This window comes from Labrus bergylta, chromosome 1 (genome assembly GCF_963930695.1).
Source record: "Labrus bergylta chromosome 1, fLabBer1.1, whole genome shotgun sequence".
NCBI lineage: Eukaryota > Metazoa > Chordata > Actinopteri > Labriformes > Labridae > Labrus > Labrus bergylta.
The window spans coordinates 18,762,678-18,790,200 of record NC_089195.1 but is presented as its reverse complement, the minus strand read 5'-3'; the positions used below and the strand labels follow the sequence as shown (position 1 = coordinate 18,790,200).

Sequence of the window (27,523 nt, the reverse complement as noted above, 5' to 3'; positions counted from 1 at the left end):
TGTACTGATTTGAAGAAGCAGGAAGATACTCTTTGTCCGAAAACATACTTAATATTGGCGTAGCCTAAACAATACATAAACATCGTGGTATCCGTTTCTCATTTCTTCTTGCAATGATTTCGCATGCCAAATATGCAATTTGAGATAGACTTTTAGTTTTTCACCCACACATATGCGCGCACACACGCACGCGAACACACACACACACACACACACACATACACACACACACACACACACACACACACACACACACACACACACACACACACACAGCACAGCACAGCACAGCACTAACTATCGTGAGAGTCAACAGCTGGCGGAGAAAGCAGGAACTCTGGCAGTTCTCGCTATCCTTTCCACTCCCACAAAAGTCTCTCCACGCACCCTCCCTTCTCCCTCTCTCTCTCTAGTCTCTCCCCTCCTCTCTGGAAGTTCAGTAGACCAGCGTCGCAACTGGGCGATGCACCTCAAAGGGAGCGATTATATCTTTGCGGCGGATTTGACCTTCACATCGCAGATAAAATAGTCACGATTTGAATGACACTTTCCTGTACCTCTTCTCAGCTAACGTCTCTTTCATTTGAAGAGAAAACTAATTATCAGAGGACAAGGTTTTTGGTTCTGAAAAGTGACCGCTCCTCTTGAACGATCCCCTGTGGGAGGATTTTCTTCCTAAATAGAGATTTATTTCTTTATTTTGAAACCAGACAACCGATAACTTAATCGAATATGGTACGGGACACGCTAGTCCAACTCGATTGATTTTTGTGTTTAAATTGGAGGCTCAGGAGCACCATCAGAAAGACTACAGGGAGAAGAGGAGGCTGTTTCAGTGTCTACAGGCTGTTTTAAGGTAAATCTGGCTTTGTGGCTTATTTTTTATCTTTAAAAAAATATATATCTTTTTATTAATCCCTTGTGTTTCTCCTGGCACTGGTTTGAAGCCAATGTGACGAGTTTTAAGCTGGTTATGAAGCAGACTGAAATTAATAGTGATACATGCTCATGAGCCTCAAAAGCAAACAAGACCATCAGCTACACAATTGACTACTATACAGGTTATTTAATGTCTGTAAATGCTAAGAGCAGGGTCGGTGTCAGAGGGGACAATTTGAGCAATGGAAAAAACAGCCTTTTTTAAAAAAAAATTAAATTTTTATTTTTTTAAAGCAAATAGCAGGCTATAAGTGATATGATTCATATTTTAAAGAAGGCCAGGTGGGATTTTTGTCAGTAACTCTGTACTGGCAAATGTACAGAACAAGATTAGCAAAGAGATATGCTTTACCACTTTGTCCACGGGTGCCAAAACGACACAAAATGAAAGTGTCTGATCTTCATAGTTGTCAATTTGTTGTAGAAATAAAATGCTAAATCACTTAACAAATGTTATTCAGATAAAACATTTTTGTTTTTTGTTTTAAACATAACATATAAAATCTCATATAATATGACAATCATAGATGCTGAACTAAATTAATACATACAGGCCTACAACTGCTAATTTTAGCTGTATGTAAAGAATTAAATCAAGTGATTAAGGCAACTTACTAAAAGTAAATGACAGTGAAAACTGTAGTTCTGAACATCTCCTTGTGTGAATGACTGCGATATCAAGTTGGCACAAGTCAACTGCAAGTTATTTTTCATTATGAGTATTCTTTTGAATCAGATGAAACAATCCTTAATTCCTCTTTTATCTTCAGCTCTCTATATGGCGCTCAACAAGGCTCTAGCCTGGGTCCACTGTTACTCACTAACAGTTAACGTTATTGTGATTGGTACTGGCCCTTGGAAAAATAGTTGGGAACATACCAAAGTAATGTAAGCAACCCCCAAAATAAATAAAGGTAGGACCTCAAATGTGTTAATTATTGAAACATTATTACATTATAATCTTTCAAGATCAGACTTTAAAAAAATAATAATTCAGTCATTATGCAGAAACAGACATGTTTCCCTGATGTTGGAGAGCAATTCTTGGAGTGCCATCAGGTCTGCCAATGCAAGTCTGAATTTTTGGTGGGACCTGGCAAAAGGAATGAGCACAAATGCTATTCTGGCAGTGATTTATGTATTCACTCTCCAATAGTTTTGACAACTTTTTTCCATAAAGGAGAAACAAAAGAACAGTTCCACAGTAAATGAAGAAAATCACCTGCTTATTATGGACACCCTGTCAATGCATGAGTTCCATTTTTCCCCTAGATTGAATTAAGGTCTCTTTCTCAATATTGGCAAGGAGAAATTAGAAAATATGGTATAAGGTATATTTTCTATAGTGTCCTGTTTCTTTAAAGAAACTAAAAGGAAAACATTCCAGTGACAATGTTTAATGGCAAATGATTTGTTCTTGTAGTTGATGTTAAAAATCACACACTCTCGAGGCTGGTGAAGAGCCTGTTTTCACCGAAAACATGACGTTTAACTTTATTGTACACAAAAATTGCTGGATTACAGAAAGTTGTGAAATTTGGTTGAAGTTCTGTAGGCCTCTAAAGTTTTTGGAGGACCATTGGTTGATGGATAATTTGTTCTTTGAAAGTCATATAGCAGATAGATGTGCAAAACGTTGACTTGTACTTCAAAGGGTATTGTTGGTTGTAGTGATTTTGGTTAAAGATATAGTTACTCCTTAAAAATACACACTGCCAGGGTGCCGATTGGTCCAGCGGTTGGTTTGTGCACCCTAGAGGCTGTTGTCCTCAAAGCTGGCCACCAAGACCAAGTCTCAAGTCAAGACTTAAGACTCCACTGAATAATGCTATAACCCCCCCCCCCCAAAAAAAAAAATAAAATAAAATAAAATAAAAAATAAAAACATTGCGACACATTGCTAATGTGTCATCATTCTGTTGGTGCCAGTGAAGCAAAATGCCCACATTGGGTAATTTAAGAAGCAATTATTTTGTTGTTCAGGTGAAGGATTAAGATCTCTCTTTGGCATCAATGGACTCTTTGTTATCCTGTGTAGATCAAAAGTGGTGACCCATAGTGTCAAAGTTTGTCACCTTACCCCAAGCACATCAATTTCTATGACTTGTGTGCATGTAAAAAAAAAAGAAAGGTGACAGTGACAAACAGTTTACACAGCACACACTCCCATGACACATGATACTAACAATCAGTTGAAACATGGAGGGATTGAGGTTTTTTATTGCAGCAGTGTTGTTCATCAAATCTACAAAGTCCTCAACCCTGATTAGACCACTGCGTCTCAGACTATCACTGACCATGACTCCTTATCCTTTCTATCACTATCTGCTCATCACACCTCCACATTACAAAAACCCCCACTTCAGCTGAAAATAATTTCATGCTTTTATTTAAACAAAAAATCCCAAAAGGAAGGGCAGGTTAAGGGAAGAGAGCCGATGAGTGCGTCAGCTCCACTCAAACCCCTTTCTTAGTTTTCTGAGATTCATCACGGTGGTCAGGGTGGAGGGGTTTTGAAGATGTGAGGTTTTTGTGCGGAGGCTGCAGGTTGCAGCTTAGTTGCATCATGCTGTTCTCCAAAGATTGGACCCGGAGCCGAACAAACTCCTTTCCTGTTGTTGTTGGGTGCGTCTGTCTCACAGCCCACTTCCACCCACACTGTCTGCAGCAGGGTGGGAGAGTTGGTCATATGTATGGCATATATGACTCTGTGTGTGTGCGCGCGTGTGTGTGTGTGTGTGTGTGTGTGTGTGTGTGTGTGTGTGTGTGAGAGAGAGAGAGAGAGAGAGAGAGAGAGAGAGAGAGAGAGAGAGAGAGAGAGAGAGATAAAGTCAAGGTACATAAAAATGATTAAAAAGACGTACATAATATACAGTATAGTAGGTAAGAAAGATTAGCAGTACATTGGAGGTCGAGAAAAGCAAAGAAATTCAGAGTGAAGAAATATTGAAGTGAACAAAAAGTTATAGTAAGGGAATAGAATTAGGAACAGTTGTCATTGGTAGGAGGTTTAATGGTGCCAAACAATGCCAATGCCTTCATGTCATCTCTCTGAGAGGCAGAAATACATGTAAGTATGTGAAAGAAAAAGAGAAATTAAGATGAAAAGAAATTAAAGCAAAGACGGATGAAAAGAATAGTTAGATTAGTACTAACAGATGCAATTAAAAAATGAAAAGTGTTTAAACAGGGACAAGTTAAAAGAAGTAAAATCATGCCAGAAAAAATGGTGATATAGCCTAAAGGGATAATGAAAAGAATAAAGTAAGAAAGACATTGAAAGAAAAAAAGATCAAACAGTGGTTTGATGAAAAATGAACAAAAAAATAGCAAGAATTTTGAAACTGGACAACAAACAAATTGAGTTGCCAAAGAAAGTTAAGAAATTCTGGAAGGAAGAATATAAAGTATGAAAGGTAAGGGAGCTATTGTGGAACCATGAGTGGAGGGAGACGTGCAATGACTCTCCTCTTCCTCCTCCATCATTCCCCTTCAGCCCCCTGTGTGGCTGCTGCCCTCAGCCCTCTGTTGTCTCCAAACTCTGCCTGCTGTTTACACATGATGGGTTGAGCGGGTTCAGCTCAGCTATAAAAGCACCACTCCCCCGTTTTCTCCCCTGCAGCCGAGGCAGGAGTCAGGAGGCCTCGTAGGAGACTAGAGGGTGGGAAGTGGTGGTGGAGAAGGAGGCCTCTTCTCCTGGTTCTCCTCTTTTTCTACCATATAACTCTTTTTGACTTTATTTTCTCCTCTCGCTTTCCGCTCCTCTCGCTTGGCTCGTTGGCGTGTTGTGGTCTCGTGTTTGGGCCCAGCCCTGGACCAGACATTCATTTTTCTCCTCTTAGTTTCTAACCACTAACTAAGCACTGGCTCCCTGCATCCCCCCTCCTCCTCCATCTTAGGAATGTCTTGTTCACCTCCTCGCTCTGTCTTCGGCCTTTGATTCTTGCACGCTTAAAGCTTGCATGCATCTTCTCCAACATCTGTAAACAAACACAAAAGTGCACACATGCTCGCTGACACAATCCAATAAATATTCAGACATGCAGGCATACTCTTTCTAACACATAAAAGGCCCCCCGTCAGTATGTGCAGACCACCTGTGAGGGAACACACATCCATAAACCTCCCTTTCTTCTCCCTTTCTTTTCCATTATCCTCCTGAGAGCCCAGTGCCGGGGCCTTCACTTCCAAACCAAACATAGACCAAATTCCGCAAACCCCACCTACCCACATCCCCCCTCCATCGCTCCCTCTCTCCCCCCTTCTAATTCTCCTCTCCCACTGACCTCCGTCCCTCCCACAAGCTGCCTCTTGCTCTTTTTCATTTTAGCGAGTGTTTGAGGAAGGAGGTAAACGAAATGTTGGCCTCCACAAAAAAGTATTTTTTTTTTCTAAACATGAGCATAGAAGAAGAGGGAAAAATGGAAAAAGAAGAAAAGATGTCTTGGCAAGGAAGGGAATAATGAGTGAAAAGAGGGATCAAGAGCCATGGCAGATGGGCAAAGAGTCAGGATGGAATTCTTCTGTGCCCTGTGGCTCATAAGGGAACTATAATGAAAAAACTGTTCGCTAAGCTGCAAAGCTGTAGCCTACGACAGTGAGAAATGTACAAAATTGATGAAATAAACACTAAACAGAATATGTTATGGGATATCGCAATGTTTAAAGATGTAACTGTCAATGGACAAAGGATCTTTCTGATCAATCAAAAATCTAAACTAGTTCAGTACAGTCTACAACTCATTGGATGCTCTTCACTCAGTATTAAACATTCAACGCATATGTCAATGTCTTGCTCCAAATTCACTATTCTTAAAATGTTTTCCCATTGCTACATTAACTCGTGTTCAGGTAAGCATGTAGTTAAATTAATGACTAAAAATGGGCTTAGCAATTGCTAATCTGTGATGTTATGCTATCACTTGCGGTACACTCAGACACATTGACACCCTAATCTATATTCTTGTACTGTTCTTATTTTTTTTACAGAAAGTATGAACTACTGTCGGAGTTGGCAATAATGTTTTTTATTCCACATATCTCATGCATATCTGCTAGCAATACAGGACTGCTAGCTGGTGTACTGCTGTAGCCGCAAAGCTAACTTTTCCCCATTGTAAGGAATGAGTAATTAAATGATTGGTTGCTTTAAGGAATTGAGAAAGAAACTGTTGCACTCATTTATATTTGTAGCAACTTGTTTGTATGTTAAAATGCTAGCTAGACGGATGGCAAAGCATACAGATGGTCTTCTGACTCTAAAGATCCTTGTGGAAATCAGAAGAAACTGCATGGGCTTACTTTTCATATTGCATTTAGCTCCTTCTTAGAGAAGCCTTGATCGGTCCTCCAAAGGACTCATAATGTCAGTTTCTTTAATTCTTCCTGCTTTACTCTCGGTGGACATTTTTCTACCTCATTACTTTGTTATTTCATGGAGCCTTTTCTCTTTCTCTCCTTCTACGTTTCCCCATCGAGAATGAGAGGAACAGCCTACAGTACAGCTGGGGTTGGTTATTATTTACTGGCTTGGCGCACACACACACACACACACACACACACACACACACACACACACACACACACACACACACACACACACACACACACACACACACACACAGTGGAAACAAATTGGGTGAATCTGCTCTGCACTAAGGAATGTGAGGCGCATGTGTTTGTGTGTTTTAGGTCTGGATGGCTGAGCTGAGGGAATGAGAGAGGGATGGAGGAAAAGAAAGAAAAAAATAAAAGACAAAACAAGTAAAATAAGGAAAATAACATCTAGAGAAATAAAAAAGGAATGATTGTTTGGTTTCAGACTTTTCTATGACTTTTATGTCTTGTCTGAAAGGATAAAAAAACACTTCTCTCCCTCAGTCTTTCTTTCTTTTCCATTTAGCATTTCATCCCCTTTACTGTCTTCCATTTTCATTGTTTCTTATCTATGTCTGTCTGCCTGTCTTCATATTTTCAACACAACATGCACTTTTTCTTTTTCATCGTCTCTGGACCTTTCCCCTGTCCTCTTCTCCATCTTTCTTTCTCTTTCCTCCGCTCCTCGGAGGGCAGTGGTGGATAGGATGAGGGCTGGGGGGAGGGATCTGTTGCTCGGCTGATGGTGAGAATTTTCCCGGAGGAAAGGCAGAGCAGAGAAGTGGAGGGGTTTCTGCGTTGGCCTTCTCCTGCATCCTGGGATGGTGGTGCAAGGGACTATGGTTGGAGGTTATGAGTGAGGGTATTGAACGAGAGAAAAGGAAGCAACTACACTTTGACTGTTTTTTATCCCACTTAACTGATATTATAATGATGGGTGGATAAAAGTTTATACCTTATACCTTTGAGAAGACTCGAAGGACCTTTACACCCGAGATAAATGGTTCTTAATCAATGCTATTAGCTCTTGGTTTTTAATCCAAATGTTTTCGCCTTTTCCACTCCAGTCAGGTTGGTGGCAGTAATGCACCTTGAAGCATGGAATACAGGGAAAAAAAAGCTTTCACCTATTTGAAAGCTCTTGTGATGAACTTTAGGTTTGCTTTGATTTCCGCGCCACCTGTTGACAAAGCTGTATCTCTTCTCTCTTTTCCGATTTTATCTTGTATTGATGTAAGTTGTGTTTTCTAATGAAAAATCTTCTTCTTCTTGGTTCCCTTTAAACAGTCAAATCTCAGAATCATAGCCATATTAGCCGTATGATAAAACTTTAAACCTGCAAACTTTTTTTTTATGGCCACTGGTCACTTGTTTGCTAGTTTTCAATACAACAGGATGTTGAAATTGTTGAATATGGTCAGATTTTTATTTAAATGCACCTAAAAAGACGAGCGATAAAGGAATTTGTTGAAAACAGTAGTTGACAAACCACTGGATTACATCATCAACTTTGGCCTTGGTCAAGTTCAGTATCCACTCTCTTTATTTAATGGTTTTGCAATTCAGCTCCTTATGAAAAACCTGCCAATTCGGAGGATACACGCTCCACTAGAAACTAGCTAACTGCTGTCTACATGCAAAGAGATGATTGAAGCACTCTAGTGAACTTAATCAGTAATGTGAATCAAAACAATCAGCCAAAAGAAACTAAAAAGGTCAGAAGGTCTTGAAAAGGACGTGTAGAGTTCGATCACAAATCTTGGTAGGTTTTTCTAGACACGCAAACCTTTTTACATAGTATGACTTTGCAGGAATTTCATCTGTGTTAATCTAAGAATATTGCTAAGTGCAGCTTTGGATTGGTTTGCTTTTGTTTATCAGTGAATGTAAAGTAGTTGTGCTCATCATAGTGTATGACTGTTGGAAAAGATCAAAAGTAGGACATTTGAAAACTCTTACAACTCTCCATGAAGGAAGCAGCCACGACCAGGGAGGAACATAATCCATACAAACCTGCACCAAAATGGTCTCAGCTTGAGGTTTGTGTGTCATGACTATACATGGTTAAGTTCACTTTTGAGCTACAAGGGGATAAAGTGGGATGAGTTTGCTTTCTCCTTTATTACAGCCCCACTGCATCACTGATCTCACTCCCATCTGAATCAAATATATGGCCTCTGTTTCTGTTTTTTATTCAATTTGACTCCAGCTTCATGTACTCAGTTAATAAGAGTAGTTTATATAATGATGTGTAATTCTTCACCAATTTCTATCAAGCTGCCATATGTACGATACTGTAGTTACATGTCTCTGTTTTACAACTCCAACATTATGAATTAACTTATACTAGACATATTCTAGCAGCCCGTTCTCACTTATCCAGTGTATATATTTAAGTTCTTAATTCAACCCAAGTTATGATCTTTTTCTTCAACATAACCAAGTACGTTTGTCACTGGACACTTCCTGACTGCAATAGTTTTGCAATCAGGTGTTATCAAAGGTGTCATGCTGTTGGTCTGAGAGATGTAAAATATAAAATGATTGCAAGCAAGCTTAGACTTTATAGCTAGCTTGATCGCTGAGTTATGCACATGCCAAGCTGACTCAGATCAGCATCATATTTTCTTAGGCCACTGACCAAGCCTTGGTATTTGAAGAGTTTGGAGTCAAAAAGTTTTGACTTCACAGGAAATATTACTTTTAATCTATTACCTTTCCACCAATCTAAAATGTTCCTTTCAGCACAACATACATCAACAATTAGGTGTTTCCTTTTTGTTTACACTAAACTTAAGTCATGTAATGTATGAACATGTGTGTTTGTGTGAAGCTCTGAACCAAAGTAATGCTTCTACCGTGCTTTAATTTGCTCATTTTACTTAAAAAAAACAAAAAAAAACATCGGAGTCACATTAACTACAGGGCTTGTGATATGGCTGGCAACTGAATGCAACTATGGCTGGCAACTGAATGCAGGCCAGTCAACATGTGTTAGACTTGAGTCTAAGGGACGTCCTCAGTTTGGCATATTGTGACCAGTTATGTTGCTGACTGGCTTCACACATACAGGACCTGTATGAAACAGATAAGTCATTTTGAAAATCTACTCTTACATATTTACACTGTATTTCACAAAATAAGCACGTTGAAGCAGTCTCCTGCCTCTAAGTGGTTTCAGACCATAATGGTGTAGCAGTGCAGCACTCATTAAAATAATACATCTCAACTTCAAGATCAAAAAGCACATTTATTTTAAATTATTTGATTCCCAAATAAAGACACTGGTAAGAATTGCTTTCAATTGTTAATATAAAGTTAAAAAAACGTTTTGACATGCAAAATAATGGAATTTTAAACATGGGATTGAAAATGCATTTAATGGTAATCATGCCTATTGAAATTCAGCAATTGACAGATGTATCGTTTGATAGCCTTAGATTTGAACTGTAAAAAGTTAATCCTTTTTGATGAAAACGCTGTAAAAAAAGACTTGAGTCTTAAAGTTATGCAAAACTTACTTTACAAAAAATGATCTTTTGAGAAAAACTCAATAAACCCTGTCTTGAGAGTTTACTCCCCCCTCCTCCTCACGCTCGAGCCACCACCACTCCCCTCCTAAATGGTAAAGACGCCAGTGTCAATGTGAAATACACTGCATGCTCAACCAGAGGCTATTGCAGACTTGCACTGAAGAGTTGCATCACTTAGCGCTACCGAGACAGAAAGAGAGAGAGAGAGAGAGCGAGAAAGAGAGAGGGAGCATAATACTGAGAGAAATAATGGGAAAAGTGTGAGGAGAGAAAAGGGTGGGAGCCCATATCTACCTCCCACAATTTCAGTCCTCCCCTCTTACACTTTTTTTCTTTAAAATGTTTTCCATTGCCTGCTCACTTTCTGTCTGTACGCGTGTTGTATTTTTCCTCGTCCTGTGAGAAATTCACTCTCCTCTCTACTCAATGCTGGCAGTGAGATCACTGAGAGCTGACATGATCAAATTGCGGTTCAACGCTCACAAGCTGTGAACACTGACGGTAAACTTCCCTTCCCTGCTGTGAAAGCAGAAACCACCTAACTGCAGTGGTGGTGGTTTTGTTTTTGTGATTTTGAAACATGATATTGTCATTATACTGTTTTGGATGATCTATGAAGGCTCGGGCCTAAACAAAAACACTTTTTGTAATCTGAAAGGATCTCGGAGGTCAATGAGAAAAGTGGAACTTGAATTTGCCTTCCTTATATAAAAATATTTTGCCTCCAAGAATGGCAGAATGTTTTCCGTGTAGTCTCCAGTTAACCACAGTAGATAAGAGGAACCCCCTACTGTTCGCTCCATGCTTCCCCACCTACTGCATGTCCTCAGGGGACTCCTCTCTGGTCAACTTGAACCACTTTCTTTTGTTCTTTTGTTCATCTAAATATTCCCTGCTTTTTGCCATGAAGAGGTATCAATATCAACAATTCAGCCTTCAAATTCAGTCTGTCTCCTTCTGTCTCTGTATGCCTCCAAGTCAGGAATAACAAACCCTCCTGTCACCCTCACTGTTGCAGCAGCATTGCGTAATACCTTATAAGGATGTGGGATGGAAAGATCAAAAGATGTAACCCCTAAAAAACATCTTCAATCGTTCCTCCCTCCCACTGAAATAAATTACTCTTCTTCCAAAAGCCCATTAATAACCAACTTTTAAAAACAGAGTTCGTCGACCGATCAAGCTCGTGCCTTGAGACACTTGAGATTTTGTCTCATTGGTCACATTTCTCACTTTCAGAAAAGAGAGAGAGAAGGAGGAGAATAATGAGGATTTTATTAAAAGCTTTATGTGTAATAACATCCGTACAGGAGGAAGTGATTTACCCTGAAGTCAAGATGAACTTGTAAAGTTCAGAGTTTCTGCTACAACAAAATGAATTAAAAAAAAGAAAAAAAAAAAAAAAAAAAAAAATGGAGTCCAAAAAATACTTGGGAGTAAAAAATGTGAGAGAAGAAAAAGGAGTGGGAGGTGCAGAGGGCAGAAGGGAGGGGAGGAGAACAGGAGAGGTATGCTCAGTTGGAGGACTGGGAGAGGAAAACCACAGGAAGGAGTGAGAGGGAGGGAAGTACGGGGGTGGGGGAGTGGGGGGGGGAGGGGAGGGGGGCAAAGAAAAACGTTTAACAGGGAGGGTAGGGATAGGCCAGTTCAGGGCACTGCGGAAGCAAAGGTTTCTCATGAGAGTGGGAAAGTGTCTCATGTTTGTTAATATACGTACCTAACACCCAGGGGGCATCCAACCTGTCAGTACAGTTCAACATAAAACTGTTTGAAAAAGATTGAGTGTATGGTTCTATCAGAATATTTGAAGACTTAGTACTGTGTCACAAAGGAGCTTTAGGTCAAATGATGGTTTAAAGCAGTGATGGCTAAGGTTTTGGGTGTCTGTATGACAGACGTGAAGTGTCCTGCTTTTCATTGGTAGTCCAAGTCTCTCATATTGTTTTGCTTTTTGTATAGAAAACATCATAATTATCTGACAACTATCTAGTTTGAATGATCTTAATTAATGGGTTTTCTCCAACTACAGCCTCACGGTTCAGTTTGCTTGTTGGACTCTTAACAAAGGCAATGCATGGAAAAGATGTCTCGGCCATTTTTTACATCTCGTTCCCGAAAAACTTGTTGATCCCAGAGGCTATGTCGAGCCAATGGGTTCTGAGACTGAGGTTACGGGTTAGGGTCCTGTATCCAGGAAACAAAACCTTCTGTGTCTGTTCCAACTAATTCTTACACATGTTATGAATACACACTAAATGTGAGGTTCTTGAGGTGCACAATGCTTGTGTGATGGTGTTATTTTATCTTTGTGCGAGACATTTTTATTATCAAGTATATACAACGAGGCATCAGTATAACTATGTCTGCCGTTGTGTAATCTTCATTCACTTGTGTGCAAAGTGTTAAGCTTCTGCATAATTTGTTTGAATCAATTGTGACCTGAGGTTCGTGCTTGTGTATTTAAGCATGTACTGATATGTGAGAACATTTCTGCAGTTTATTGCTGTAAAAGACAGCATGTTAAAAGTTGTTTTTGAGGTTTAGATAATAAAATGCAGGGCAGCAGTGGGGGTTAGGAGGGGGGTGAGGATAAGGGTCTAGCTTATGCACTATTGTAACATGGTCCACAAAAGTATGTGTGTGTGTGCTAACTAAGTCTTACATGTGTTTACAATTAACGCTATGTGCCAGTTTTTGCATGCAATTGTGCCGAAGTGCATGGTTTTGTGTGCAAGCGTGTGAATAGTCAAAGTTTGTGTTTTGCTAGGCAGTAGGGGATCCATAAGAGGGCCCGGGCCTGCTGCCCAATCGCAGGTCATTGAGGGAAAAGAGGGGGAGGAGCTGCTGGAGGTGGGGGCTCACGTGTTGTTATGAGATATGAGCATGCTCGCTGGTGTGACTTCAGTCTGCTTGCGTGCCTGGATACATATGGTCCTGTGTGTGCGTGCCGACACAATACCTCCAAATACTAGTGTGTGTGGAGAGAATTGAGCGAGGTTGCTGTGGAATGAGAAACCAGTGTGGTGAGGTAGCTGGCAGGCCTACAGAAGGACCTAAACACTGACTTCATTGTGGTTTAGCCTCTGCCTCATATTATGTCGGGGGATCCTGTCGGTGATTGTGGAAGAATTTGTGGTGACAGCAAGTTTAGAAGTTAAAGAGGTGTACATGTAGCTGGAAAGTCGCCAGTTTGAGTCCCAGACTGTGTTTGGAAATCCAGCCAGTGAAAGTAAATTAAGAATGCACTTACTGCCAGCTATCATTAAAGAGCCCTATAGGAGAGACACACGAGGAAGGTTTTGCTGTTATGTCACAAATCTACATGCTACCCACGTCTGGTACCATTTAGGAGTTACAGTGGAGGCGAATCCTGGCTTTATATAAAAGAACTGGCTAGAAAAACATACGGAAAAAAATCTGGTACTGGTGTAAGATTTCAAGTCAAATGTGAAAAGACTGCAAGGCGGATGTGTTCCCTACTGAAGTAATAGGAGTTTTTGGTAAATGTTTGTATTTTGTTTTTTTGCAGAGAGTTGGATGACGCTATACAACCAGGAGACGATCGACTTTTTAGCATAGCATTAAAAACTAGAACGGGAAGGAACAGGTTTAAAAAAATAATCAGAGAAACACGCCTTGGGCTTTACAATTAATGTTTAAGTAGGAGCATTACAGCATTACAGACCACATGCAGAAGTAGGTGGTTTTAAGGCACCTTCACTCTGCTGTTTTGGATGCCCCTTGGTTTGCCAGGCAAATGGCAGACCAACAGGTGTTGCAGCGATGAAAGCAGACAAGCAAACTGGTTCAGATATAACTGATTCTGCCCGACCTAAAGGCCTTTGCATTTTTCTTGTAAGCTCAACGACCCGGAAAAGTGGTAAAACAAGGATAAACATTGTAGATGCTTTTGAAAAAATGAAGCAGGGTTAGAGCGCAGAAAGGTTTCAAGAATAATGCAGAGCTGGCTAAACACTGAAGCTTCAGTGTCGGCGACATGGAAACCTGTGTGCACATCGGCTCTGGGGTGGAGGGGGCAGGGGGGAGACAGCTCTCTTCAGTGCTTGGAAATTGGTACTACAGTAACCATTTTAAACGTTAGGTGTCATAGTTACATATTGCTCCTTTAAAAGTTTGAGTGACTTGAAGCTGTGAGGATATTAGAGAGATTAAATTAGGAGAGAGGATGTGCCACCTTTCTCACAGATGTAGAGGTTGTGTAACAGTGAGTGTGAAGCAGTTGTACGGGGAAAAAAATGTGCGTACATGCTTCGAGCATGTTTGGTCCACTTCACAGGGGAGTTTATGCCTGTAGGGCTCACTCCAGTAAGTTGTTTTTCCTTTGAAGCAGATATATGGGTCTTGAGTCATCCTTTCAAACAAGAACACATGAGTTTAGTCACCGAAAAGTGTGTGTTTTTAGCTCATGCCTCAAACAGAGTGTCATACGACGATGGGTGGAAAACAACTGAAAACTCTTGTACAGGCTGTCAGTGAAGCACAACCACATAAATGTAGAGGATACCAATAACAAACCCACATTATAATTCTTTTCAGACATTTTTTTTTCCTCATGGACCGAGCAACAAGTAAAATGTACAAAAAAAAAAGGATGAATCTCTGGTGGACAACTCAATGGTTTTAGAAAACATTGAGAAAAAGTTGGGCATGAATGTGAGCTTAAATTAATGTACAATTTGAATTTGAAGTTCGTTGTATTCCCTTGTTCAACAATCTGAAGCTCAAATCAAGCAGCCACTCTGTTATTCCTTCTGTGAGCTGTGCATCTACAAAGGCTTCCTGTGGTTCATTTAGTCTATAAACCACAATGTTTGAATCATTTTTTAATGGTATCTGTCTATTGTTGTGACTCATTTTGCTGGAATTTTTAAACATAACTCAGAAGCCAAACTGATCCTCAGAACACCAAACAAGTAAAATGACATTCAGCTGTCAGAAAAATGTGTCCATTGGAAAGGTTTTTTTCTCACATAATGACACTTCAGATGTAACTTTACATTGATGTCTATGGCCGACTGTTTTACAAACCTATGGGAGAATTTCTGTGCTGGGTGACATGTTCGGTGACAAAGGAAATGAAGGTGCCCTCAAACTTATGAAGGGCTAAGTGTCATTGTGTTGGTTTAAATCGCTATAACAGACTCGCTGCTCTAATCATCCCATTTGAAATGTCACCAGCATATAGCAGAATAAGATCCATATGTTTCCCTCATTATTTGGTGGAGACCTAAAACAGATCACAAAGGTAGTAAAGAAACCATGTGTATGAATATGAATTGGTATTTATGGCAACTTGACCGCATGGCGTTTCTCTCTCCTCAGGTGGACCAGAGCAACCAGCAGCCATGCTGTCCCTGGACGAGCCGCTGGACTTAAAGCTTCCCTCACGACGCTCAGATGGTCTGTTGAGATTAGGAAAGAGGGCTTATCCTTCCTCTATCTGTGCCCCTCTTGGCATCAATCGGCCACACCTGATATGCACAACCTTTCCATCTCCTCCCTCCTCCCCAGGTAACCAGGAAAACTAAACATAGTTTTCTTCTCAACAGACATAAGGTTCTCCGAGTCTGCTATTCCTGCCCTTGCTCTCTGGCATGTTGATGTGTTTAAAACTATCACCGTGCTAATTCGAAAGTAGATTATCTGGATTCTGTGTTCTCACTATCCCAGTAACTTAATTTTGTAAATCCAATGAATGGCAGCTCTCTTCTTTCCTTCAATAGACATATATTGTTCCAGCATTTGTCAGTATGGCTCTTAACAGGAAGAGCATGACACTGACATGAAGTCACCATATACCTACAACCTGGCCTCTGTTACAGACTGAACAGATTGTGTATTTTCATACCTTACAGCTCAAGTGCTCGATAGACTGCAGAATGTCTAATGTGTGTTTAAATATTGCCCATTATGTCATTTGCAACCTCAGGATTCCAATTTGTATAGGACCGGGTTATTTTGGCTGTTTCCCCTTCTTACACCACACACTATATCACAGCCATTTCAATTCTGTTTAAGGAAACCCCTTTCCTTGTGATGATCTGGATGGATTATCTTTTATTTATATTTATAGCGGGAAGGGAGAGAGATCGTTGATGGGCGAGCTACTTTGAACCTTTAGTTAGAGATAGAGAGCAGTGCACTGTGATGTCTGTTCAAAAGCTTGTCCCAACCGAAACATGCTGGCCCTTTAAGAAAAGCCACAGTTCAGTACGGAGTGCGGACTTTTCAGTAGGGGGTTTCAGTGGACTGAACCCTCTTGGTCATTCAGTGGTCATTTTTTTGGGTCCATCTCAGTAGACTGAACATTTCAGAATCGGTATTAGCTTCCGGGTTTTGTGCAGCATGGTTTGGATGCATTCTTTCAGGTAATGAGTTGTATTTTAACACCCACAATACTGTGCGAAAGTAAATGTAAAACGTCACTTCACGTGCACTTCCAAATCAAAACAAACGAGGATGGAAAAAAAAAAACGAGGATGGATGCGGCTGGTTCGAGTAACACGCCTTTTCAAATTGTTTAAATGCCATGTGAGGTTTTGTATTATTTACTGAGCCATGGTGCATATCACATCTGAGTTGGAGTGTCAATAACATGAGGCGGGCTAATGACGCCACTTCCACACTGAATTAATCAGACAAAGTAGGAACAGATATCTGCCTACTGAGCGCGCCTATACTGAACAGTAGGTCCTAACAGTTTACAGCATGGATAGAAGGGACTGTCTCCTGTCAGATTGTGTAGGCACTTTGCATTTTGGAAGCACCCGCCGTTTGTGCATTTAATACAATAGATGTTTTTCAGACCAAACAGTCCTGGGGACTTCTTGAAGATGAACAATCCAGCAGGGAGTCCTCTGAGAACTACTAACCATGGAGACATTCTAAATTCTTAACAATTGTTTTTTCTGGTTCAACATGTGGCAAAAAGGAGGTGGTAATTGGAAAAAGATTAGCCCCTTGAATATATTCAGCAGTTCAGGGAGGCACACAGAGCTGTGAAAACAATGTTTACTAACTGTAAGTTTGTACATGTTACATCATCCCATTTTGATCTTGCAGATTCTCTGTCTTCTTCTCAAGAACGACCCGGGTCCTGCTTCAGTCCTCCAGCCATGGACCTCAGCATGTCACCTTCCTCCCGTCATGCCTCCTCTCTGTCCCCATCTCCGTCCTCCCCCTGTTCCCTCTCCCCTTCCTCACCCCTTGAGTCCCTTAACAGCAGCACCAGCTCTCAGCAGCATCTCTTCTCATGGGTGAGTCCAGTTTTTCCTACAGTAAAGCAACATCAACAATTGCTGTTTTTCACTTTAAACATGTTGTGTGAAACTTGTGGAAAAAGCTGTAACTTTTGATTTAATAAAAATGGAATTTGATAGTGATAGCTGCAGTTAAGGTTGTAATTTTAAGGCATTTTAAACATGATTCGGAGAAGTCTTTCTCAGATTACATCCATCCAAATCTCCCTTCGCATGGTTTTAAGTTGATGTCCAAACTATTAGTTTGTGACGTATCGCACGATGTAAAAAAATGACAGTATTTTGGCATGACAAGTCTGGAGTTGACATGAACGGTTTATCTCACTTAGCTACTCCTAATAAAAATCTGAAAGGTATACTTACTCAAACTTTTCCCCACCTTTCAGGAACCAGCTCGTCATCAAGGTATAGAGGGCGGAGCTTCACCACAGGGTTTTCCCTTTTATCTGCCCATTGGGAGCTCACCGGGAGCATACACTTTCCCCTCGTCCATCTTCATGGGTCAGAACAGAGAGAAGCAAGTTTCACCAGAGCCCTCATTGGATGGTCAGCTAGCCTGTAGATGGATGAAGGTGAATATAATTATAGAAACAAAGTACACACTTATGTTGGTCATTTTTCCATCATCAGGCTTAATTTACAATTATATGACACAGAATACAACAATTTATCAAATGAACATCCTGCTCAACCAATATAAACACACATTAATACACTATATGGATGTCTACTGTCAAATTTTCAGAGGGATTGAAAGCCTGTAAGTAATACTTCGACCACTAGATGATGCTGAGAAGTAAATATAAAAAAGACTAGCTAACAGGGAAAAGAGAAAAGAAATCGAGTAAACATTTTTAACACTGATAAAAAGCAATAATCACTTGCATCACTTGCTGGAGCGTTGAACAAGGCCCTGATTTAAATTGCTTTAAGATAGTTGACATGACTTTTATTGTGTCTCCTTGAAAGTACAATAAAAACCTAATTTTCTAAATAAACATTGAATGATATTCACATTTATTTTTTCAAAACAAAACTATTAAGAAAGCAGAGAAGTTAAAACTAAAGAAAGATTTCTATAGAAATTAAAACTCTCAAAATATTGAAGTCACTTTAACATGTATCATCTGTGAACAAACTGCAGTATTCAATAGTAGTCTTAGTTAACCTGTCAGTGTGTCCCTCTCTCTCTGTCCTCCAGTGCCACCTGCTGTTCGACTCGCTGCAGGACTTGGTCGATCACATCAACGACTTCCACGTAAAGCCTGAAAAGGATTCTGGGTACTGCTGCCAGTGGGAGGGCTGTGCTCGTAACGGGAGGGGCTTTAATGCCAGGTAAAGGTTCACTCTCTCATTGCTGAATGTAAACACAAATCCCTTTGTTTCCTTTAAACTTAATAAATCATATTATTTGGTTGTCTCATTTTAACAAAACAACCAACTTAAATGAAAAAAAGCTGCTTTGGCAGCGTGTATGAATGGATTATTTAATACTGATGGACACTTTGTGAATGAGCGTGATTGGGTAAGTGTGAACTGCAGTGTAAAAGTGCTTTGAGTAGTCTTCTGACTAAACATGTAAAATAAAGTACAAAAGCCCAAACTACAAATCTGCAAAGAGAAAGACAACTTAAACACTTTAAGAGGATGCTTGCTCCAATTAAACACAATGCAATGGAAAGATATAAAATGTGATTGTCATAATAATTATGATTCAATAATAATAATAGTAGTATTACTAGTTATTATTATGATAAAAATAATAGGAATAATTATAAATACTTCATGAGAGAAACCGGTCGAAAAGCTAAATAGTAAAAATATCAATAGTAGGGGAGAATCGGATGAAGGGGGGAAACAAGTTCAATAGTTTTTAACACTTGGTCCTGGATCTCTGGACAGATCAAAGTCTTTGATCAGATGATAATAATTATCTGACAGTGTGATATGGGGACAGGTGTTCTGTGATGTAGGAGGGAGCCAAACCATTTACTGACTTGTACACAAACAAGGGGATACGAATTAATTCTATAGCTAACAGGCAGCCAGTGAAGGGAGGAAAGAATGGGAGTAATATGCTCCCTCTTTTTGACCTTGTCAAAACTGATGCTGCTGCGTTTTGCACCTGCTGGAGACGAGATAAACAGGACTGAACATACCAATAACATGATCATATTAGTGTTTACTGCCTTCCTCCCTGAAACCACATGGTGGTTTTCAAAGCTAGAAACAGGTGCATACAGACAAAGGAACATGTATCACGATGTCTATTGTATTTTTGCCAAGGTTTGAATTGATTCCAGTTGTAGTAAACACATGTGGGTACATTGTGGTAAAAGTTTGAGAACTCTACCTCAAAATATCAGTGAGTTACAAATGCTAAAGTAAAAAAGTGTTACAACCATATCTGGCCCACATTAACCATAGGTGTGTTGGACCTCAACACTTGGATACAGAAGATCAGAACTCTCTGCATGATCGAGTACAATAATTTATTTTTTTCAATTTAAGTAACTACAAAATCAGATCCTAAATACAAATGGTTTTGACATAAAACAAGGCCTTTTTTCTCCAACATCATTTTTTTAAAGTCATGTGACCGATGCTAGGCTGCTTGCAATTAATGTGAAAATGACTTAATGTTTAAAACAACAACTTGAATATATGTGAATAAACAAACATATTTTTAAAAATGTTTTTTTAGGTATAAGATGCTGATTCACATCCGTACTCACACTAATGAGAAGCCGCACCACTGTCCCACCTGCAACAAGAGCTTCTCACGTCTGGAGAACCTGAAAATACACACCCGATCACACACAGGTGAGTTCACAGTAAGAATATTAAACTGGGCAGCTTTAAGGATATGATGGGGATATTAAATATTTTCATAACAGAGCTGCTAGCATGGATGTAGCAATTGATAATTGATTTAGAACAATTTTGCATTTTTGAAACTAGGAGCTTTGCTAAAATGATAAGATACCATAATTGATGGTTATGTTATGTTTTTGTCCTTGAAGGGGCATACAAAATGTGCTGTGTTTTGTTTTACTGTTAGACACTATATGACACTTTCCAGACCTTCTTATCATCCCTATGTTTGCAAAACAAGTTTGTATCAAGGAGGTCATCCCTGCATGATATTTTCAATTCAGGTCTTTTCTATGCATATACTGCAGAGCAAAATCAAATAAAACCTGAACAAAACTAAAAGAGCCAGTTAAACGGGTATGGCGCTGTGAGATTCAGAGGTAGAGAAAGTGAATCCTGCAGCTGTCAAAGTTCTGTGTTGAATTTCAAAGTGTAAACTTAGCCAGTTTACTTAACTGTTTAAAAAGATGGACAACTCAACGCCTCCCTCAAAGTAAACTCAAAACAGTTGGAGTTCCTCCTACTGACTGGCTACAGTACATGTTTCAAACTCTAAATGTTAACTGACAGGACATGGGAAAACTTTTAAATTAAATTCACATCAAAAAACATTTCCTCAAAACCAGCTTCTGTCATAATACCTAGTAATTATCCTGCTGGTTTGTGTTTGAGTCAGCAATTTATTTTTCGGAGAAGTTTCTTTTTAGTTAGTTATTTGATGCTACAAAAAGGTGTAAAATGCCATGATTGACATCTCTGTTGACGAATGTGGCTCCAGCTGCGCTGTCTTCACCTGATTATGGGACAGGTGAGAGGAAACATAACTAATCCTAACACTAGAGTCATTGTACATTCCATAAAGCTAATGCTCATCATGTCAATGCTCATGTTGGGATATTTTGGCTTCACTTTTGAACATTGTCATGAGGTGGAGATGCATTGTCCATCTTTATATCCAGTGTTAAGAGCGGTCAGTAAGGCAATGCGCACTCTGATTTTGATCATGATGAGCCATTTATTTAGAGCAGCAAATGCATCCCTTAACTCTAACTTCAAACAAAAAAGACTCCGAAACTGTGCGTAAAGTTCATAGCGGTGTGGTGCGGTTGAAAAATTGTTTGCCCTTCCACTCTCACATCCAATCTCCACACCTGAGGCCACACCTTCAGATTACGTCACTCATTCAGATGTCAGACAATCATGTTAATCGGCAGAGAATAATAAACAATTTCACACGCACCTATATAAGGTGATTCGGGATTCATAACCAAAAAATGTAAAATATATAAACATGAAAATTAATATGAGTAAACATACAAAATGGCTTCAACATCCAGTCAATTGGTAAAACTAGAATATAAGTCTACGACAAATATGCACTTTCTTTTGAGAGAAATACACCCAGGAGGGGGTTGAGCTGTAGTAAGATGCACAGTTTATTATACCCTGTGTGTTTTTTGCGGTACACACTTTTACAGGAAAATAAGACCGACATGTGTATTGACATTGTGTAAAATTACATGGGACTCTCTCTCCCCGTATGACTGCATTTGTTTACATGCAAAGTTTGGGATGGTTTACATGCAAATTTGGGGGTGCTGTTTTCAGGAACAACGAATTTCTCTTTTTTTATGCCCGTCCTTCTACAAAGAAGACATTACAACATTAGCTGGAACTTCTCTTTATGGTTTGGAAGATCGTTATGATACATTTTACAACTAAGAGTTTCTTTATACAGCACTATCGCTTTAACACATGTCGCACAAGGTGCAGTTACTTTTTTAATTCAACAGGAAGACTTGTGAATTAGTCCGGTAAGCTTATCTTTAGTGTTTGCTTGGACATTTCCTCTTATCGCTCTTATGAGGAGATGACATACAATCCTCCTTTGTTAGATAAGTTGCATACCTTTATATGTATGGGGATAATTTCCTTAAAAAGGGAAGAAGTTGCCTGAGAACAAAACAAATTAAATCAATCGATCTTTATTTTTTATAATGCCATTGCCAATTCATAAAAAATGTTATTTCGATACACTTCACACAAAACCAGTATGATACATTAGTCTTTGTTTTTTAATATTACAAAAGAACAGGTAAAAATACCTTACTCAGTGTTATGTTACAAAGGCCCAGCGTTAATCCGTCATGAGCACAGCACTTTAAGAACAACATTTAGCAAACGTTACGGTGGCAGAAATCTTGGGCAAAACCAGGCTCGATCTGTGAACTAGTTTCATGTGGTCATTTAGCTAGCCTTTTCTCTCTCCTTTTCAGGCAGATTTTCATCTGACCTGTTTCAGCCAATCACAACTCTTATCCACACTGATGGGTTAAAGCACCCTTTTTTGTATTTTTGTAAACAGCCCAGAAGACTGTCTCCAATGTGCATTCTGCATAGGCTTTAATGTCAGTTTTCAATTATGATTTAATAATGATGAATAATGATTTATGTGTGATACTAATCCTGTTTAGCCAAACATCAGTTTCAAGATGTTGAAATAAATCCATTTGATTTAGATTTTGGAAATGGCTTCATGGTCAGCAGCCCTGTGCTCTCATATGTTTTGTTGCTCTAATTTGCAGCGTACAAAAGCATCACAGTCACTGCTTGAAGTTTCGGGCTTTCTGCCTTTTCAGTCGGTATATTGAAGTCAAGCAAAGAGCACAAGTTGCCGTATGTTCGTGTTTCACCACCATGGTTTGGTGTCTGTTTACCCTGAGAGCATATATTTGAATCGTTATACAGTAGGTTGACAAGTGTTTTCAAACTCAACTAAATGACTCTCTAGGTTTCATCCTGTTTATGAATGACAGAGTAAATTCTGTGAGCGTTGAAACTAAGAAAAAATGTAACAATAAACACTTAAGTGATGAACCCCCATATGGATTTAAAAAAAATATTGATTAAGTGATTTGAGATCAAATATAATAGTTGTAATTTGAGGAAAAATCCTAATCTAATCAAATTTTTGTACTCTCGACCTTTACCGACTTCACTGCCAGAAGAGGAAGAGGCAAGTTACAGAGCATATCTAAGTATAAGTCTCATGAATATTCACTGTTCTTACTCATAACATTAACACTAAAAGTTTTCCCTGAAAAATGAAAAGTTACAAGTAAGCAAGCATTTGATTTGATCACAAAATACTGTAATGCTCCATAAAAAAATCTGTCAAAACACACACACACACACACACACACACACACACACACACACACACACACACACACACACACACACACACACACACACACACACACACACACACACACACACACACACACACGTTTAGAGGCAGCAAGATCAACAGACTCAATAACGAAACCTCTTTTTTCCTGATCTTGGCACTGGACTTATTTTTTTTCCATCACTTCTATGCAATCTCAACTCATTCACGATTCAGATAAAGAACAACATGGGAAAGCTAGAGATGTGCAGCTGACAAAAGAGTGGCAACCAGCACAGGGAATGCATATCTGTAACACAATATATGATTGAGTGGTGCTTTCTAAGGCCTTAACACCTCCAGTGAAACCAATTCAAACCAGCATTTGACTGTTATTGTAATTATACTGTAATCTTCTTGTTTCTTTCAAGGAGAAAAACCCTACATCTGCCCTTATGAGGGCTGCAGCAAACGTTACTCCAACTCCAGCGACCGCTTCAAACACACCCGCACACACTACGTGGACAAGCCCTACTACTGCAAGATGGCAGGCTGTCTGAAACGCTACACAGATCCCAGCTCGCTACGCAAGCACATCAAGGCCCACGGGCACTTTGTTGCCCAGGAACAAGGTGCTGGGAGCAGTCTGGGGACCAGGCCAGGCCTCCCCGGGCACCAGAGGCAAGCTGAACAGCCACCTGTTGGCGGTGCTCACATCTTCATCCCCAGTGCTGCAGCTGCTCTTCTTGGAGGCCTCGGGGGGTCTTTGCCTCTCTATGCTTCCTGCCATGCCAGAGATCTGGGTCACCAGGGGGCACCGCTTTTCACTATGGGGGGAGGAGGGGGCTTCCCTGGCTCTCCTCTGTTACACTTTGGACTTTCAGCTGCATCCATGCTGGGACTGGGAGCTTTGAGAGGCCTGGGACGGATGGAAGGAAAGGACATGGAAGGTGAAGAGGAAGAGGAAGAAGCAGAGGAGGGGGAGGTGCTGAACCTGTCTGCAGGGGTGGGGCCCAGACGAGGTGACCCTTTGTCATGGATGATGGTTCCAACAAGGGCCCTCATACTCAAACCAGCTGTTAGCTAGGATGAGCACTCAAAAAGTGTGTGACTGGGTGTCTGTGTGTGTGTGCGTATGTGTGTGTGCGCGTGTGTGTGCGTGCATGTACAAGTGAGGGAACAAAGGTTGCTCTTACCTGCAGAGCCATAAAAGCACTTCAGTCATTCCAGCCTGCAAACAAATGACGACAGACTGACAGATACAAAGAAGTCTGTGTTGAATGTACAAAACGTAAACAAGAATATTACCTGCACTTTGCATGTTACAGCTATATGAAACTTAGAAATGGTCAATTCACTTACATCATGTTTAAAAGAATAGAGGTACACTTAGCAGTATCCAGCCATGCAGATCTTTTTCTAAAATCAAAGAACTCTCTTCCTGAAGTCTGCATTTTATTTTTATTTTTTTTAAATCCACAGCCATCACAGTTTCAAATGTTTGTTTTAAACTAAATTACATTATGATTTTCAGATGTAATGTGAAGTCATCCTAGAAAGCCTGGTTAGTCAACTATTAGATGAATCAGGTTTACATTCTATTTTACTTTAACCTAAGCTTTTCTTTGTGTTGGGTATTAATAATGAAATGTTAGCATGCTAACATGCTACACTAAGATTGGTTATAATGTTAACTCAGTGTCTTGTTTACAACTGCTTTTAGGCATGTCATTTTGAGCATTAAAGCATGCTGATGTTAGCATTTAACTCCACATGTGATGGCTGATATTTCGGAGATTCATATTTCTTTTTTTCAAACTTTTGATAACTATCTGCATGGTTTGATTCTGGAGGTGTGACCGATTCATCTTCAAATACTCACCGTAGTAGACAATCACTTGTAATAGATGAACTACAGGAACATGAAAAAGCAGGTGCACTTATATGTTTGACAATCCTCACTGACTGATTCCATGGACCCATTTGTTACTTAAAAACAAATACAGAGAAAAGCAGGATTATGGGGAGCAATGTGAAATACAGTTCAAACACAACAATTTAAACTCCCCAGGAGTTTTTAGCTAGTTATGAAAAAGACTGAAACTGATATTGGAGCCTCTTTATGAGCTACAAAATCATTTGAGACAATGAGTTTACAGATGAACTATTTGTATTTGGTTATTTCTAATGAAATGAACGTAAACATTGCTGAAGGGTAGGTGTCACACCACATGACTGAAAGCACACTGCACAGAAATAAGCCTTTTGTGTACATTTTCTAATGCCCAGATTCTTCACAAGTAACACTTCGACTGGTAAAAGAAAGCAGGATGAGATTTTTTGTTTAAATACACATTACTTTCATATACAGGTTTAAACCTGATACAATGTATTACTTTGTCCCTTCCCCGGGGGCAAAATTCTACACAAACCAAAAGTTCCCAAAACAAGAGTTGAATAATTCCATGACTCCCTTAAAGTGGTCTAAAACACATTTGATTGCTTCACATGACAAGAACACAAGGAGTGTTGACACGATGCTTTATGTGTATTGAGAAGAGAGCTATATTTTTGTAACTGATGTTTTCAAAGTCATCAGATCAGACAATTGAATTTAACGTGACTGAGAATCAAAATCATAGTCTTGTTATTAAAAGTAGGTGTCCAACTTTAATCTGTACAACACGCGCACCTGAGACGACCTCTTATTGCTTAGTTCCCAAACAGAAAAGACAAAATAATTACACCCCTCGAGGAAAACCGAATCTCATGAGGCCTTATCATGGATACACAACTCAGACAAAGATAAAGCAACTCTGCTCAGACTTGATACCATCTTATATCCAATAGCTGCTCTTGGTATGAAATATTTCTAAAATTATTATAATGATATAAAAATAAACCTATAGCAGCGGTTTTCAAATTGTGTTGATGCCTCCCCTGGGGGGGCACCAGAGGACTTCAGGGAAGGTGCAGCATTAGGAAAAAATAAACCAAACAAAACCAAGCGGAAACATCTTGTTAACTTACACCTGCGATGTGTGGGGTAAAAAGGATATATACAGGGAGAGGAGGCAGATCCTGGAAAGAGATAAAAAAAGGAGCAAGAACTGTATGACCATGACTATTTGAAGTTTGGATTTTCATGGATTAGTCCTGATGATGATCCATGGCCAAAGTCTTTAATTAGCAAAGAGGTGCTAACTATTCACAGTATAAGGCCATGTAAAATCCTTGTGCCAGATTGAGACCAAGCACCAAAGTTTGGAGACCAAGTTACGGGAGTTTTTTTTAGAAAGCTTAAGGAATTCCATTCACAGAACTGTAGTTGTTTTGGGGTCATCTCTATAACTTTTGACAAACAAACTAAATTACAACAATTTCTGTTATGGTTTTTGCTTTCAAGGGGTTTTTTGTATTTGTAAAACTATCATTGTGCAGAGAACTTAAAAATCACTGACATCACCATCATTCAAACACTCTGGGGCAATCATTTCATTTGTCTTCATAGTAGTAAACTTTACACAGTAAGTTTATGTGCAGGGCAATTCTTCGAAATTGAATGGATGTGATCTTGTATCCTGTAGTAGAGTCCTGTATCCGGATCTTCATAATACTATCATCTATTGGCCTAAAACTTCAGAGTTTATGGTGTGGTTATCTCTCAGATTGTCATTTCTCTCAGCTACTCTTTGGTTTGAATAGTTCAGAAACAGTTTGGCTCAGAGTTAGTTTTGGCTTGTGACTTCAGACTTAACCCACTCAGGTTTAAGGTTGTACTATTTGCTTTTAGTTTATCTTAAGTACATATGTGCTTGCTCTATTAATCATTCCAAGACAATGATCTAACCATGATCAGCCCTACCTTTTGGACTGCAGAAAGGTAGACAAAAGTGTGTATAAGGAAGTACTGGGTACACATTTGCTTTGAAAGAATGTGAAAACACAAAACGGTACTCAACAAGAAGCCAAATAAGAAATGTCTCTTGGGTATTTTTTTCTGCATTAATGTTTGACAATGGCCATAAAAGGCCAGTTTCTTTGATTTATCTTGTATTGTTTGCATTTTGATTTATCCTAATCAGTATTTCTATGGTGTCTAAGTGCCTTGTGTTTCAAACAAAATATATCAAACAAAATATGAAAAATATTTACAGATATGTTGAGTGTAAAATGTGATTTTGTTGAGTTAGGAAACAAAACATTGAGAACTTGACAACAGATGGGATCTGTACATCAGGGCCACTGCAACACTTTCTATGGACGTCACCAGTGATGGGGACGAGGACAATGACTGTCAATAAACAGACAAGTGACAAATGAAGTTTCTGTCTGGTTTTGTGCTGTGAGAG

The 27,523-nt window shown here is 39.5% G+C and overlaps 1 protein-coding gene across 1 annotated transcript; it reads left to right on the top strand.

Annotated features, from left to right (window-relative positions):
• The first annotated feature begins 431 nt into the window (after window positions 1-431).
• On the top strand, window positions 432-27,495 carry LOC109991929 (zinc finger protein GLIS2). The gene is made up of 7 exons (XM_020644374.3): window positions 432-856; window positions 15,192-15,380; window positions 16,932-17,125; window positions 17,515-17,700; window positions 18,330-18,463; window positions 19,833-19,951; window positions 23,603-27,495. The coding sequence occupies exons 2-7, from the start codon at window positions 15,215-15,217 to the stop codon at window positions 24,256-24,258; spliced, it is 1,455 nt and encodes a 484-aa protein (XP_020500030.1). The 5' UTR covers window positions 432-856; window positions 15,192-15,214; the 3' UTR covers window positions 24,259-27,495.
• Window positions 27,496-27,523: the final 28 nt, after the last annotated feature.

Coding starts and splice junctions, on each gene's coding strand:
- LOC109991929 (XM_020644374.3), top strand. CDS start 15,215: ATGCTGTCCCTGGACGAGCCGCTGGACTTAAAGCTTCCCTCACGACGC. Junction 17,126..17,514: donor AGCAGCATCTCTTCTCATGG/GTGAGTCCAGTT, acceptor CCCACCTTTCAG/GAACCAGCTCGTCATCAAGG. Junction 17,701..18,329: donor TAGCCTGTAGATGGATGAAG/GTGAATATAATT, acceptor TCTGTCCTCCAG/TGCCACCTGCTGTTCGACTC.